The 14,789-nt window shown below is 58.1% G+C and overlaps 1 protein-coding gene across 5 annotated transcripts in view; it reads right to left on the bottom strand.

The window, feature by feature from the left end:
* The window catches only part of KCNH2 (potassium voltage-gated channel subfamily H member 2), a 32,551-nt gene extending 17,989 nt beyond the window's left edge, over positions 1-14,562 (bottom strand). Inside the window, exons 1-2 of one of the 5 annotated variants that reach the window (XM_074366775.1) lie at positions 14,127-14,562; positions 11,017-11,247 (exon numbers count right to left, since the gene is read on the bottom strand). In XM_074366775.1, the coding sequence (XP_074222876.1) occupies positions 11,017-11,247; positions 14,127-14,202 (307 nt within the window). In that variant the 5' untranslated portion in view covers positions 14,203-14,562. Of the gene's footprint in view, positions 1-11,016; positions 11,248-11,333; positions 11,353-13,912; positions 13,930-14,126 lie in introns of those variants that run through there. The other 4 variants (XM_074366771.1, XM_074366772.1, XM_074366774.1 and 1 more) reach the window with 4 other exon arrangements.
* Positions 14,563-14,789: the final 227 nt, after the last annotated feature.

Raw genomic sequence — 14,789 nt, 5'->3', positions numbered from 1 at the left:
AGCCCCCAGGCCCAGGCCCAGCTGAGACACCTGGGTCTCGGTGAGGAGGCTGGGCACCCAGCCTTTGCTTGCCTTCTGGGGCTAAGGGCACCCTGGGCCCTGCGGGGATGGAGACCAGGAGAGGAGGGGAGTCATGAATGGATAGCTGCACACTGACAGGCTCCTCTGGGTCTCAGATTATAACAGCCACAGAAGTCATGCAGCTCACTGCAGGCCACTGAGGAAGGGAAAAGAGGAAGGGGCAGCTGGGGGGGCTCCCGAGAGAGCTAGGCCTGGCCACCTGCCAGGTGCCGCAGTTCCTCCTGACTCCAGGGAAGAGCAACGTCACTCATCAGAATGCAACGCTGGCTTGCTCCCCGTGGTGCCAACCCCCGCCTGCCGGTGCACCTGGGGGCATTGCCCCACCCTGAATCCCGACCCACCCAGAGGCCCCACCGACAGCCCCAAACCCACTTTCCCAACTCTGGGCACCCCTGGCTGTGCCCCAGGCAAGAGCTGCCCTCTGCTTTTGCAGGGAGGCCTTATCTCTCAGGGCAGCACCAGGCAGCAGGGGAAGGGGAGGCCTGCAGGTGGCCTGAGTGTCCTTGGACAAGCTCCCCAGGCAGAGTCTCCAGGTGCTCGTCTGCAAACTAGGTGCCATCACAGCTCCTTCGAAGGCGGCTCTTCAGCCCCTCGAACACTAACCGAGCACATGCATGTGAAGCATCTGGGGTGCCCACCCTCCCTGAGACGAGGTTCCCTGGCTCGGAGTCCAGAATGAGATGGCAGAGAGAGGGATCCTGGGGACTGAGCTGAGCTGATCTGCCCTGACCCTCAAGAGACCCAGGCAACTGCTGTGTGACTGTGGGCAGGCCACCCACCTCTCTGAGCTTCAGACTCCCTAGGGGTACTGCAGGGACAAGTGATTCCTGCCCCAGGTGCCAGATGAGATGACAGATGGCCTTGTGGAAGCATCCAGAGCTGTAACAAGGCAGGGTGCCGGGTCCTTGCAGGGAAGGTGACCTCGGGGAGGCAGCCATCCTCACCCTAGTCGCCTTCCTGCCTTGCTGGAGCAGGAGGAGCTGGGCCCAAAGTCACGCTGAGGGCAGGAGGCTGGGGCTCCAGTTGGCCTGTCCGCCCCCAGGCAGAGGCTGTCTCCGGCGGCGGCCCGGGGCTGTGCAGTGTCAGGTTATATTTAGCCTGGTGGCGGCGACAGGAAGATGCAGCAGGAGCTGCTCCTGGCCGGGGGCCACCGTGTCGCTAACACCGCTCTCATGGGCAACAGGGGCCCAGAGAGGGCCAGGGACACTGCAGGCCCAAGGGACGGAGCAGGGACGCCTGAGAGGCCATCCAGTGAATGGGTGTGCCTAAGTGTGTGTGCGCGTGTGTGTGTGTGTGTGTGTGTGTGTGTGTGTGTGTGTGTGTGAAACAGACGGGGTGGGGGCAATCCTATCCTGACTCCAGGAGCTGAGTGGGACAGACTCGCCCGCAGATACTCACTGCAGGACAGGGATGGGGAGCCACAATCCAGACCCCAGCTCATACAGAGGAAGCATCTCCAGACAGACCCTCCCGCCACCCCTCCAGCCTCACACCTTCGCAGAGACCCATAGGGCCATACAGAGGGCCTGTGCAGTCATCCAGACTAACACCCACACCCCTGCAGGTGGCCTGTATGTGCTGTCTTTCCCTGAAGCCACTGTGACGTCCTCGGGAGAAGAGCTCTTTCTAGAAAATCTCTGGGGCTCAGCCCCACTCGACCTCTGAGGATGCAGCCTCATAGTCTGTAAACTGGGAGTCACACCCCTGCCCCGCTCCACAGAAGCCCAGGAAGGTGAAACCAGGCCATGTTTATTCGGGGAAAGCTTCTCTTCACAGCTCCATCCCGTTCCCCGCCTCCCTGAGGCCTCCACACTTAACCTCCCTCCTCCTGCTTCCTGGAGCCTGTCCCTCCGCAGAATCTTTCAGAATCCCCTGTTCCCGACCCACACATCCTTCAGCCTGCTCTCCCAGTTGGGCCTCCCATCCCGGGACACACAGACTGGCCAAGTCCCCAGCAGGCGGGTCCGGGCGCCCCCTCCAGCACACCCCAGCTTCACCAGACCCTCCCACTCCCCGCGGCCCCACCCGGCTTCTCTCTAGCTCCTCCCAACCCTCTAGGCCCCGAAGGCCCCCTCTACAAAGAGTTCCTTGACTGCTCCACCTGGCCCACAGGGACGTTTCTCATTGAGAACTCTTCTCAAACTAGATCCCTCATGTGGGAGGTGATTGTGCATGGCTTCCGGGGTAAGCTTCCTCCCTCCCCCCAGAGCCCTGAGGGCAGGGTGGGGCTGGGCTCACAGGAGGTACTGGGTAAGCAGGTGTCCAGGGACTGACTGTGGACTCCGGGCAGTGACCTGTGCTGACGGCAGGTGTGGCCAGGGCCATCTCCCCACCCTCTAAGCTCCCTTTCAGATCCAGGGGCACTGACTGTCCTTCCACAAGAGGATTTGCCCATTTCAAACCCACCCTCAGCAGTGAGAACCCCCATGGGAATTAGGTGATGTCTTTTGCTGAAGCACTGTGAAATCCAGTCAACAGCACAGAACATGGAAGCTGACCACCCAGCCACGGGTGGCAAGGATACAAAGAGCCGTGGTCCACCAGGAGACAACCGAGGTCCCTGCCCTCCTCCAGGGCTCAGCGAGCTTCTCAAACGGCGCTCCCACCTTGGCTCCCAGCATATCCCAGAGAACCTAGGGACGCTTTGAGAGAGCCCTGTCCCATCGGTCACCCAGTCGGCCACAGCTTCTTGGTCATTAAACCGAGACTTGCAATTCCTCCCTGACTCACCCACCTTACAGGACACTGGAGGGTCTCCAGCAAATAAACACAAGTACATGTGAGAGCCTGCTGAAAAGGCAGATGGAATGTTCCAGCATCAACACATACGGCAGTGACCCAGGCATAAAGAGGAAACCAGCATTATTCGCAAATGATAGGATCATCTCCCTAGAGAACCAATAAAATCAACAGATAAACCATTAGCACTAACTGATAAGAGAGTTCACTCAGCAAGGCTGCCAAATATAAGATCGGCCCACAAAACACACAGCATTTCTCTCCACAAGCATTAAGCTATTAGAATCGGTAGTGGAAAATAAGATTTCTTTCATAATAGCAACAAAAACTATAAAATATCTAGGAAGTGACCAAGAATGCACAGGGCCTCTATGGGGAAAAACAAAACAAAACCTTAAACTAATAAAAGATGCAAAAATGATCTGATAAATGGAGAGCCACTCCAGTCTCTTGGATGGGACAAATATTACAAAGATGTCAATTCTCCCCAGATTAACCTACCAAACCAACCTAATTTCAATTAAGATCCTAGTGGGGTTTTTCTTCCCAGGAACTTGATAAACTGTCTCTGAAATTTACAAAGAAGAAGAGAGGTCCACAATATCTGTGTCAACCTTCAAAAGATGAACAGAGAGGGAAGCTTTGCCTTTCCAGATACTGAGACATACTAAATGCCATATTTTTAATGTGGTTTTGATGCAAGAACAGACAAATAAATATTTGGAACAAAAGAGTTCAAAGACAGATCGATGGATATATGGGAAATTAACCGGTAATAAAGGTAGCCCCATAAATCAGTGGAAAAGAACAGGCTGTTTACTAGATGTGTTGGGAAAATTGGCTCAGTATATGGAAAAAATACAACTTGATCCCTGTTTGACACCACAGACAGCGGTAGGCAGGATGGATCAAAGACCCAACTGAGAAAGGTAAAACAATTAAGTTAATAGAAGAAAACATAGACCTTTGCAACCTTGGAATGGTGAGGAATTTCTTAAACAAAACTTCAAAAGCACAAACAAAGCTCAAAATCCATGACTTTGTATCAAAAGGAAGTATCTTTGTTGGATAAATTTAACAGATGACTGAACGGGAGCAGATATGTGCAGTATCTTGATTCAACAGGAAATAACATCCAGAATACGTGCTGGATATTTAACTGCATACATCTGTATTTCGAGACTACATAAGCAACTCTGGCAAAGCAACAAGAACAAAAGGCAGCAGCGTCATAGAAAAATGAGCAGAGGATATGAGCAGGTAACTCGCGGGAGAGAAACCTGAACGGCTACCAACAAGATGCTCCGACTCGCATGAAATCAAAGAAATGCAAATTAAAGCAGCAAGGTATCACTCTCACCCACTGCACTGGCAAAAATTAGAACAGCCGATGATGCCAGGTGTGGCAGAGATGCGGGGGAATAGAAATCCCTTGCTCTGCGTGGGAGTGCGGTGATAGGTACAGCCCTGCTGGTTACAGCTGGACAGTGCGTGGTTGAATTGCATGTCCACGTACCCTGTGACCCAGCAACGCCACCCCTGGGGATGAATCCCCGAAACATCCCTACATGAGTCCAAAAGGGGCCATGGATGAGGATGTTCACTGCAGCATCATTTATAGAGACAATGTGGAGGGCCCTCTCCAGGAAAGCAGACAGGTGAAATGAGGTGGGAGCACCCCACAGAATATGACACTACGGACTCAGTGTCAAGGAGCAACCTGGCTGGACTTAAAGGCGTACTCCTTTGTAACAAAAGTGAACACCAGAATACAATATATAGCACATATCATTTACATAAATTAAACCTACATGCAGCCAGACAAAACACACATTTTGCAAGAACATATGCAAGCAACACATTCACAGGAAGTACATTTGAATGGTTGCCTAAGGGAAGGGGAACTAACGGATGGGGAGTGAGAAAAAAAGAAAAAGGAGAAAAACCAATGAAAGAGAAAGAAAAAACCAGTAACACGAATATCTTGGTTTCCACGATTTAGGGAGGAGGCAGGAGCTGGGGCCAGCAAAAGCCTGGGGTGGGGGGGAGAGAGAGAGAGAGAGACACACACACACACACACACACACACACACACACACGCATGCAGAAGCCGGGTGCAGGGCAAGGAGTGAGAGCTGTAGGGAACAGGGATGCTGCGGCCCTGAGTCGGCTCAATTCCTTGGTTGGCCAGTACCTGTGGCCGCGTGGGCGATGCCCTGCCTAATGGCAAGTAGGGTGCCAAGAGCCTTGGCACTCGATACTGCCCTGCCTCTATTCTCTTTTTGCTGAACCTCTCCCAGCGGTACCCAAGAGGACAGGTGTTATGATCCCACTTAGCGAATGAGGAATTGCAGCTCTGGGAGCCCAAGCTAACACCCAAATTTCCTGGGGCTTTGAGACCATCATGCCGAAAAATGGCCCTCTGAGGCAAGTCAGCCTGTGCGGTGGTGTTCCATGCTGGGCAGGACTCGAGTGGAAAGAGAAACACTGGATAGGAATTCTCACCCAAGCACCTGCCAGCTGGGGAAGTCCCCTTAGCCTTTCCAAGTGAGAATTTCACTCCCGTAAAATGATGGAGAGGAGGCCTCCCCAGTCTAAGGACCACCTGCCACAAAGCGTGTGTCCCAGCTTGCAAACTACAAGTGTAGTCACAACAGTGAGGGAGCCTGTGAGAGCTGGTCATGCAGCGGCCATCGTCCCCTCCCCCAGCTTAGCTCCCTGGTCCGGGCCTCCTTGGTCCATCTCTGAGGCGGGGAGGGTGAGAATCCCCAGTACCTTCCCTGCAGCCCACAACATCCCCCACACTCAGCTGGGCTGGAGTTCTCCAAACTCTCTAAGTGGCCACCTCAGTCCACCTCTTCCTGACCCACCTTCCTCTGGCCCTGACAGCCTCCTCATCCACTAAGATCCCTCCCAGCCGTGGCATTCTGTTATTCTAAGGCTTTTCAGAGAGGGAGAAACCAAGGCCCAGAGATGGGAAGTGATTTGTCCAAGGCCACACAGCAAGTCTGTAACTAAACCAGAAATTGCTCCCAAGACTCTGACTCCCAGGATAGGGTTTCTGCAACACAGCACACTGCCCACTTCATTCATTCATTCACTCATTCAGCAAGCATGAACTGAGCTCCCACTCTGCAGTACACACACAGATACAACAAAGAACAAAGCAGGCCACTCTCTGCCCTCACAGAGCTTATAATCTAGTGGGGGAGTCAGACATGGCAGCCTCAACCACAACTGTGGGCGAGGGTGATGGTGGGTCAAGGAGAAGATACCGCCCTGCCCTCAAGGTGCTTCTAGTCCCTGGACACTTGGTAGGAATGGAGAGGAGTCCACTTGAGGCCACTCACAGTTCACAAGATGGAGATCTTTATGGGCCCCTGGACTAAGGACAGGAAGGGACTTTAGGGGGACAGCGGTTCATCCAGACCCCCCCCATACTCATCACTGGCCCCAGGTGGCCTTCCGTGCCCCCTCTTTGGCCCTGACCCCACAGCAGGGAGGAAAGTTTCTGTTAAACTCCTTCACACTGAAGGCTAGCTATTTCCACGTCCCTCCCTGCTTACAGGGGAGGGGTGATGACAGAGAATGTCTTTTTAAAGAAAAAGGTTCGTTCTCAGCCCAAGCAAGGGGTTCCCTAACAGAGGCATTTCAGGCCCCTTCGGGGAAGATACTTAATTTTGAAAGAACTTTCTTGGAACCTTTCAAGTCCTGCCACCCTGGAAGCCACCTCTGGGCAGAAGAGAGGCAGAGTCTCACCCATCTCACACTCCAACCCCTATGCTGGTCCCCCCTGCTGCCCACAGCCCCCCTCCCCAGAGCCCAAGGCCACCATCAAACTCTGCTCCCATCCCAGACGGCTCTGCACAAATATTTACATAGCTCCTCTCGGGGGCTACAGCAGACACAACACGGAGGAGCCACCCTCCCGACACTCTCCAGACCCCAGAGGAGAGCAGGAGTGGCCCACACACCCTCAGTCATGGCAGGCCTGCCTCGCCCCCAGGGTGGAGCTGGGACAGGAAGCCCCAAGCAGAACAGGGCACCCTGCTCCCGCTCAGGAATGACCCCCCCCCCACAAGGGAGCCCCTGGAGCTGCGGAGGGAAAGCAGCTGGGCCCTGAGGCAGCCCCGCCCCGCTCCTGGCCACCACGGAGCAGGTGCTCTCCCCCACCTGACTCCAAGCTGCCCCAGGCCCTGACCAAAAGGCCCAAGGTGGAGGGAGACCCCTAATGGCTTCCCCACTCTCCTGTCCAAGAAAAGTGCTACCTGTGTCTAACCGCGTTCCTCTGGGGGTCACCCCGGTCGGCTCCATCTTAAGGGTGCAGAATACACCCAGGCGCCAGTCTCCACCTGACCTGCCTGCCGGCCTCAACATACCCCTTCACCAGCAACCAAGACTGGTGGCGGTCTGGGGACCTGACAATCAGGTTCCTGCCTGGTGGGGACGGAGGGCAGTGAGAGTCAGAGCTCGGGGCCACAATGCAGAAGGGCGTGGTGTGGGAGCCTCACAGTGAGGAGTCTGATTTCAGGGACCAGGGAAGAGATAAGGAAATGGCCCGGAGTGTGTGGAAGGTCACAGGAGGCCCAGAGGAATGGCACTGGTGCCAAGAGTACCTGCACAAGCACCTGGGAAGCTGAAGTCTGAGTCTGGGGACCACAGACCAGTGGGTGTGGGGCCACCTCTGGGTCTCTGGCTCCCCATGGGCTCTGAGGGTGCTGGGGAGCATGCTGGCCCTCTGGTCTCCAACCCTCCCCCAGCCCACAGCTCAACTGTTGCAGTGGGGGGCCCTCTGACCCTGTTACCATGACAACCAGCCTGCAACTGGAATGGAGAAGCAGACAGACTCTTCTCTAGAGACACCCCCATCCTCACCCACACACAGGCTCCCGGGGACACAGGGACATGGAGACTAGGCCAGGACAGGCAGAGGTACGGGGAGCCAGACAGAGACTTCCAGATGGAGCCCAGATAGGCGGAAGACACCAGGGCAAAGGGAGAGTGGCAAAGAGGAAACTTCAGGGGTGCTGGAGGGAGGGAAGAAGAGAGACAGCTGCAGGGAGAAATCGGTAAAGACCGTGGGGAGAGAGAGAGGGACAGAGACCATGGGCACAGGCAGACGCTGAGTGTGGCGGGGGGGGCGGGGCAGAGAGATGCGAACAAAGAGCAGAGAGAACACAAGAGACAGAGAGCAGGGGACCTCCATGAGGCCTGGCAGAGAGGGGAGCACAAGAGGAGGAGCCGTGCTCAAAGAGGCCCACGGCCTACTCCAGTGCAATGTGGGAGGGCAGGTGTGCCCGGCATCACCGGCCACCAAGGCAACGCCCAGAGCCCCACAGGGATGCCACCACCTGCCAGCCCCATGCTGCGGGGGCCCGGCTCCCAATTCTACCTTAATCCTGGCCTGACATGAAGGGGCAGGAACACAGGGCCAGTGAGCCCTTGGCACCCCATGTCCAGTCCACACCCCCGAAGTCCGGCCTCCCAACCTCCCAGCAGCCCCAGCAGCTAAATAATGGGGCTGTCTGGCTCCAGGCCCTGACACTCCACAGAGCTAGCCTAGAGGCACCGATACAGCACAGCTGTCCTCAGTGGCGCCTGCCAGCAAAAGGTCCCGCCTCCTCCCCAGCCACCCACCTCCCCGGGGCTGAAGCCCAGGGACCCACTCTGCTGTGGCTGGCCCAGACCGAGACCCTGAGAAAGGCCTGGACAGAAACAAGAGGTGGAATCAGCATTCCTCACTTCTGCCTCTCTCCTCTGCCCATGCACAAAGCTGTGAGCTCATGCTCATACACACACACACACACAGCCCAGGTCAGGCACAGAGACCTGCCCAAGGGACTGCACAGAGGGAGAGGGAGGGAAGGCAGAGGAAATATCTCTGCACCCTAGGCCTGGAGGGCCAGGACAAGTAGGGGCCCACAAAGCCTGAGGGACAAGGCCAGCCTATGGGCCGGCAGGAGATACCTGATTCCCATGGAAACTAGGTGACAGCAGAGAAGGGGGCAGGCAGAGATGGCTGGCATATGACTTTCTGGGTCACAGCCCCATTTGGAGTAGTAACCTGGAGTGGGGAAAGAGCTTGAACTTGGGTGGGGGGCCTGGGTTCTAGCCCCACTCCCTCCACGGATTCACTGGTAACTTGACCTCTGCTTCTCAGTTTTTCCATTTGTAACTTGAGTGGACTGGATTAGGCGATCCGCGAGGTCACCAAGATTCCATGATAGCACCTCTGCAGAAGGGGTCCCATGGCCATCCTCTTCAGAAGTCACCAGCCTGGGGCAGGAGGGAGGGCCAGCTCCTCACTCACACTACAGCGAAGACAGAAGCACTCAGGCCCCAGATGCCAAGCGGCCCAGCAGGCACACTAAACCAGAAGTAGAAACAGGCTCAAGGCAGTAACCAGCTTGGCCCATAGCATAGAATCTCTGGTGTTAGACCTGAATCCAGGACTTGGGCATTCACATTCTTTTCATTATATCAACGGTTTGCAAACTTTCAAAATAAATGTGTACATAAAGTAACATGCAGTACATAGGCATACCTATAACTATTTTGTGTCATTTTTAATCTGTGACAGCAGAGCAGAGTGGACAGGGCTCTGATCAGATAGACATGGTTCCATTCCCAGCCCTGCACTTTCTAGGTGTGTGTGTCTTTGAGGGAAGTTTCTTAATTTTCCTGAACTCCAGTTTCCTCATCCATAAAATGGAGGGGAAAAAACAGTATCCACCTCCCAAGGTTGTTGTGAAGAGCCCATGAGATAACGCAAGTGAAACATTTAGCTCAGGGTCCAGTGGATAAAAGGCACCCACCAACATTAGCTAGTACTAGATGAGCAGACAGATATTAAAGCAGATCTGTTTTGATTAGGTTCCGGGGAGACATCAGTGAAAAGCTGCACAGAAGGCCCTGCCTTCCAGAGTTTGCCTCCAGTCTCCCAGCCGCTGCCTCCAGCCAGAATGCCCACTTGCTGCAAGCAAACCCTCTCCCAAGGGCCCCAGAGACCATCTCCCATCTAATGCTATCCAGGGATCTCAACTGTGCACTTCTGCAAAAGCAGGGGGGTGTAAGCCTTTGCAGGGCAGCCTCAGCCAACTCTGAGCATTCAGGGGAGGTTCCAAGGTACAGGGCTAAGGGCATACAGGGGCTGCTGGCTCACTATGCCCCAGAGGGAGACAGAGAGTGCTGTCTACAGCAGGTAAGCTCCCTGCGGGCACGGACCTCATCTGTCTCTTACACTGCTCTTGCTGCACCCAGCTCACAAGGATTCCGTAAATGCTCATCAGATACATGCTGGTGAGCAAAAGTCCAGTGGCAACTTCTGGAACCCCCTCCCCAGTCTCTGATAACTGCAGGTCCCCCAGAGACCTGCTGCACGGCCCTCCCTGAGCAGAGCCCACCCCGCCAGGGCTGGAGGTATGGGAGCAGCTCCACTCAGGGTTTGTTTATCCGCTCTCCGGAAGCCCACAGCAGCTGGGCCGGGAAGCGGTGGCTGAGCAGAGACACCTGGCACAGGAGAAGGTGGTGGGCGGGGCGCTCAAAAGATGAGACAAAGGGAACTGAGGTTGTGGGGAGAGGCACACACCTCCCGCCAGGTGCAATTGAAGTGCAAGAGAGAGGGGGCAGGAGAGGGGCAGCAGAGAGCGAGCCAGAGTCCTGCCGCCCTTCCCCGGCTCGCCCTCAGCGACAACTCCCCAGACCAGTCACCTGGCAGGGGCTGTCCTAGGGTAACTAGAGGCCTGTGGCCGGAGGTCAGTGCCCAGCCGCCGGCCTGGACTTCTGTTACCTCCGTCCATGCACGCACCTGCCATCCAGGGGCCGTCAAACTCCAACCCACCTAGCTCAAGGTGCCCACCACATCTGCCTAGGGAGGAAGGAACCAGAGGCACAGGACCCACAGCCAAGCAGCCTCTTGGTCACCCCGTAAACCATCCCACCAGAGTGCTTTAAGTAGAGACCCAGTCCGCCCTGCAGCCCCAACGCCCAGCCCGCGCCTCCCGCCTGGCGCACAGCAAAGGTCCCTGCTGGGATCACGCCCCCATGGAACCCACCCGGGATCCAGCCAACCTCAGGCCGCCCCCAACCCACGGTCCCCACCCTTACCCACGGCCCCACCCCTACACACGGCCTTTCGGCCCCGCCCCCACCGTGGCTCCACCCCTCGCCGCGGCCCCGCCCCTAGCCCCCGCCTACCATCTTTCCGGTAGAAGGAGATCTCCACTTTGCGCTCCTCAGCGCCCAGCAGGGCCTGCGCGATCTGCGCGGCGGCGCGGCGCTGCGTGCGCGGCCCGTGTAGGAAATCGCAGGTGCACGGCCGCTGCATCACCTCGGCCCGTGAGTAGCCGCACAGCTCGCAGAAGCCGTCGTTGCAGTAGATGACAGCGCAGTTCTCCACCCGAGCGTTGGCTATGATGAACTTGCGGCCTGGGGGGCGGAGATTAGAGGGCACGTGAGCAGGGACCCTAGCCTGCCCGGCTCCCAGACCTTCCCCGCATTCTCTTGTCACATACAGCTGCCCACCCCCGGGGACTCCTCGCCCCAGGAAGCACAGCAGGGACTGGGGTCCCCAGCAGGGACGAACGCAGCTGTGCCCTGACACAGGTGCCACGGCTGGGGACGGCCGGGTGGCCCGCCCCCTCCCCCGCCCGGCCCGCGGGCTGGCTGCGTGGCTTCCCCCGGGCGGGCTGCCAGCTGCGCCCCCCCCCCCCGCCCCGCTCCTCCGCGCCCGGGGCCGAGGCCAGCCTGGGCGGGTGTCAGCAACGCGTGTCAGCAGCCGCGGCGGAGGGATAAACACTGGGCCTGGAGAGGGATCCTGGGAAGGGCCAGAGATGGCGGCCAGCCTTCCCTTTGCACCGGCTCCGGCTTCTCTTCCTGACCCCTGCCCTCTAGACTGAGAGGCGCTCCCTGAGCACTCCTTACCCCGGGGATCCCTAGGAAATCACTCCCCCAAGTATCTGCGGACCCTGCCAGGTCAGTACTTCCTGGGACTTCTGCGCCCCCTCCAAGGGCAGTCAGGGGCTGGGGAGTGGGCGTACCAAAGAGGAAGAGGAAAGTAGTACCACATGAGCATCTACGATTCTTTCTCTCATTTAATACTCTGATAACCCGGCCACTATCCTCATTTTATAGATGAAGAAACAGACTCAAAAGAAGTTCAGAACATGCCCTTATCTTGCAGCTTGTAAATAACAGACCCAGCTTTGGAACCTTTCTGGCAGAAGGTGAGGAATAAGCTGAGGGTCACAAGCAGAAGCCCAAGGTCATAGAGAGCAAGGAAAGCGACCTGCAGCTCCAAACCCTGGAAAGACCCAGAGGTCAGGGCCAGCCAGAGAGAGTGGCTCACTAGTAAGGAGACAGACCCAGAAAAGGGGGTCTCCCCCAAGGATGTGAGGCCTTCCTAGTTTGGCCCCATTAAGGTGAGAAGCCCCAACGGACCTACTGCAGCTAGACTTGGCTCACCCCCATCACACCTGCCCCAGAAGCCAGGCTGATGGGTGAGCAGCAGGCAGCAGCAGCAGCCCCAGCTGTGCCAGGAAAGATGCTCTGTGGATAAGAGCTTTTTATAAACATAGAGGTTTCCAGGCACTTTGGCCTTTAATGCTGGGGCTTTCAGTAAGAATCGGAACTCTGCCCTGTCCCTTCCCAGTGGGCACAGCCCTCAGGCTGCAGCCCTGGGCAATCCCATGGGCAGGGCCCAGGCTGCTGCATGGCCTCCTCCTGCCTTCTCCCCCATCCTTAGCCTGGCTTCCAGGAAGTTACTTTTGAAGTCAGGTCATCTTTAGGTCAGTTCTCCAGGCCCCCCATAACTATCAGGCAGCCATCTACCCCAGAAGGCAGGGCTCCCTGTCAACAGGAAAAGATCCCCGACCAAGCCTCCATCTCCACCTGAGCCCAGGGCAATCCTGAGTACAAGCCACACACGCGCCAGCTTCTGAGAGGAACAGCCACCTGGCCACCCCCTACTCCCAGGCCTGGAGAGAAGAGTGAGTTTCTTCGAAGGCAGGCCCCACCCCCACCTCCTTCCCTGAGCTCCTGGAATTCTGAGACAGAAGGAACCTGAAATGTCCCACAGTTTGGGCCATGTACGTTCTGTTCTTGCATCCACAGACCCCCATTCACATCCAGGTCCTTTTGCCACCCCCTCCTTCCCAGGAAACTGAGAAACTGAGACTAGGACAAGGAAGAGAGTCACTCAAGGTCACATAGCAGTCAGTGGCAGAGGTGAGGCCAGAAGGCAGGCCCCCAACTCCTAGCCCAGGTTCTTCCCGTGCCTGCACAGCCTCTCGGAGCTTGTGGGAAGGAAAGCCCCAGCCTCACCGCCCTCCGCCACGTCAGTCTCCTCCCCCTCAGGATCATCTTGTTCCTCTGCTTCAGACAATGCTGCCCATCTAACTGACCCCTCCCTCCCCCCACCACAGTTACAAGCACATGTTGTCCTGTGCTCACAGGGTCATGGGCAAGGAATGTCACCCGCTCCCAGGGCCTTTGGCAGTCACACCCACCATGGCACATGCAGCCTTGGGGGCAAACACGCATGCCAGGAGGGTGCAAACAACCACACACAGAACATTCACCTAGCCTGGGACACTTCTGGAAGCCTCTCCTACTGGGCCAGCATTTGAGGTGCTGTAGACCCCATAAAGGGGCTCGGGACAGGAAAATCAACAACTTGAGGTCACTGCATGGAGCCTGTTAGACCCCCAAAGCCCAGCTTCAGCCCTGATTCCCTCTCACCCCAGAGCCCACAGTTCCTAGCCTTGTCAAAGACACGCTCCCCCTCCACTGCCCGGGCAGGGTCAAACTCATGGGAGACACATACACACGCCACACACACCCAAGAGCAGACTGGGCACTGACCCCGCATGTTTGGCTTTCAGTCTCTAGCAACACAATCAGCATGGGCACGGTGCTCTTAGGGTCCCACAGTCTGGACCGTATACATTCTGTTCTTGTGTCCACACAGCACCATCCACTTCCAGACACCCAGAGTTAGAGATAACTGCACCCTCCCATCCCACCTCCCTTCCCTGCACACTCAGGGTGTTACATTCACTCTCCCCATACCGAAAACATAAGCTGAGCCTCCTACCTTGTGCCCCAACACCAGGCCCCTTGGCCCCAAGCCCCCGGCCCCCAGCACCAAGCCTTGCCCCCGCGACCCCTGGCCAGCGCCTTGGGGCCACCAGCCCCCACTGACTCTCACTTACTGGATGCACACGGCCCGGGCACGCCCCCCATCTACACTCTGGAGAGCTCGGCCCACCCCCAGAGCCCCCTCCCCGCCGGCCCCCTCCCCCACTCACTCTGGCCCTCAAACTTGCGGATGATGGTGTCCAGGAAGGTGTTCTGCGGCGCGACGTGGCCCCTCCGCACGGGCATCCTGAGCCCATGGGCGGGCCGGGCGGGCCCCCACCCGGCCCGGCCCGGCCCGGCCCAGCACAGGCTTCGGGTGGCCCGGCCCGGCCGTGATCCCCGCGCCCCGCGGCCAAGCAGAGCACGGGCGGGGCCGGGACTGGGTTGCGGGCGCGAGGTCCCCGCTCGGCGCCGGCTCCGGACCGCGGGCCTGGCCTGGAGCTGCCTGAGCTCGGGCCGCCCGGCCGCCCGCACACCTGTCTGCCGGCCCCAGCCGAGCCGCAGGCTCCGCTCCGCCGCGTCCCCGCGCTGCGCTCCACCCGCCCGAGCGCCAGGCTCCCGGCTCCCGCCCGCCGCGCGGACAGCCGCTCCGGCGCCCGCGGCTCGGGCTGCGCCTGCGGCTCGGCCCGGCCGCGGAAGGGTTAACGCGGCGCGCGCCCCTCGGGCTCCGGCCCCCGCCTCCCGGCCCCCTCCCGCCAGCCGCGCGCCCGCAGCGCCGCCCTCTCCCCCCACACACCCCGCGCGCCCGCCCTTCCCATTGGCTGAGCCGCGTCGAGGGCTCCCCCTACCCCAGCCCCTCGCTCAGCCCAGGAGCCCCCGGGACTCGCGCGCCC

The sequence above is a fragment of the Camelus bactrianus genome, chromosome 7 (assembly GCF_048773025.1).
Source record: "Camelus bactrianus isolate YW-2024 breed Bactrian camel chromosome 7, ASM4877302v1, whole genome shotgun sequence".
Lineage (NCBI taxonomy): Eukaryota > Metazoa > Chordata > Mammalia > Artiodactyla > Camelidae > Camelus > Camelus bactrianus.
Note: the sequence above shows the minus strand (reverse complement) of the source record. Positions and strands in the feature narration are given on the sequence as shown.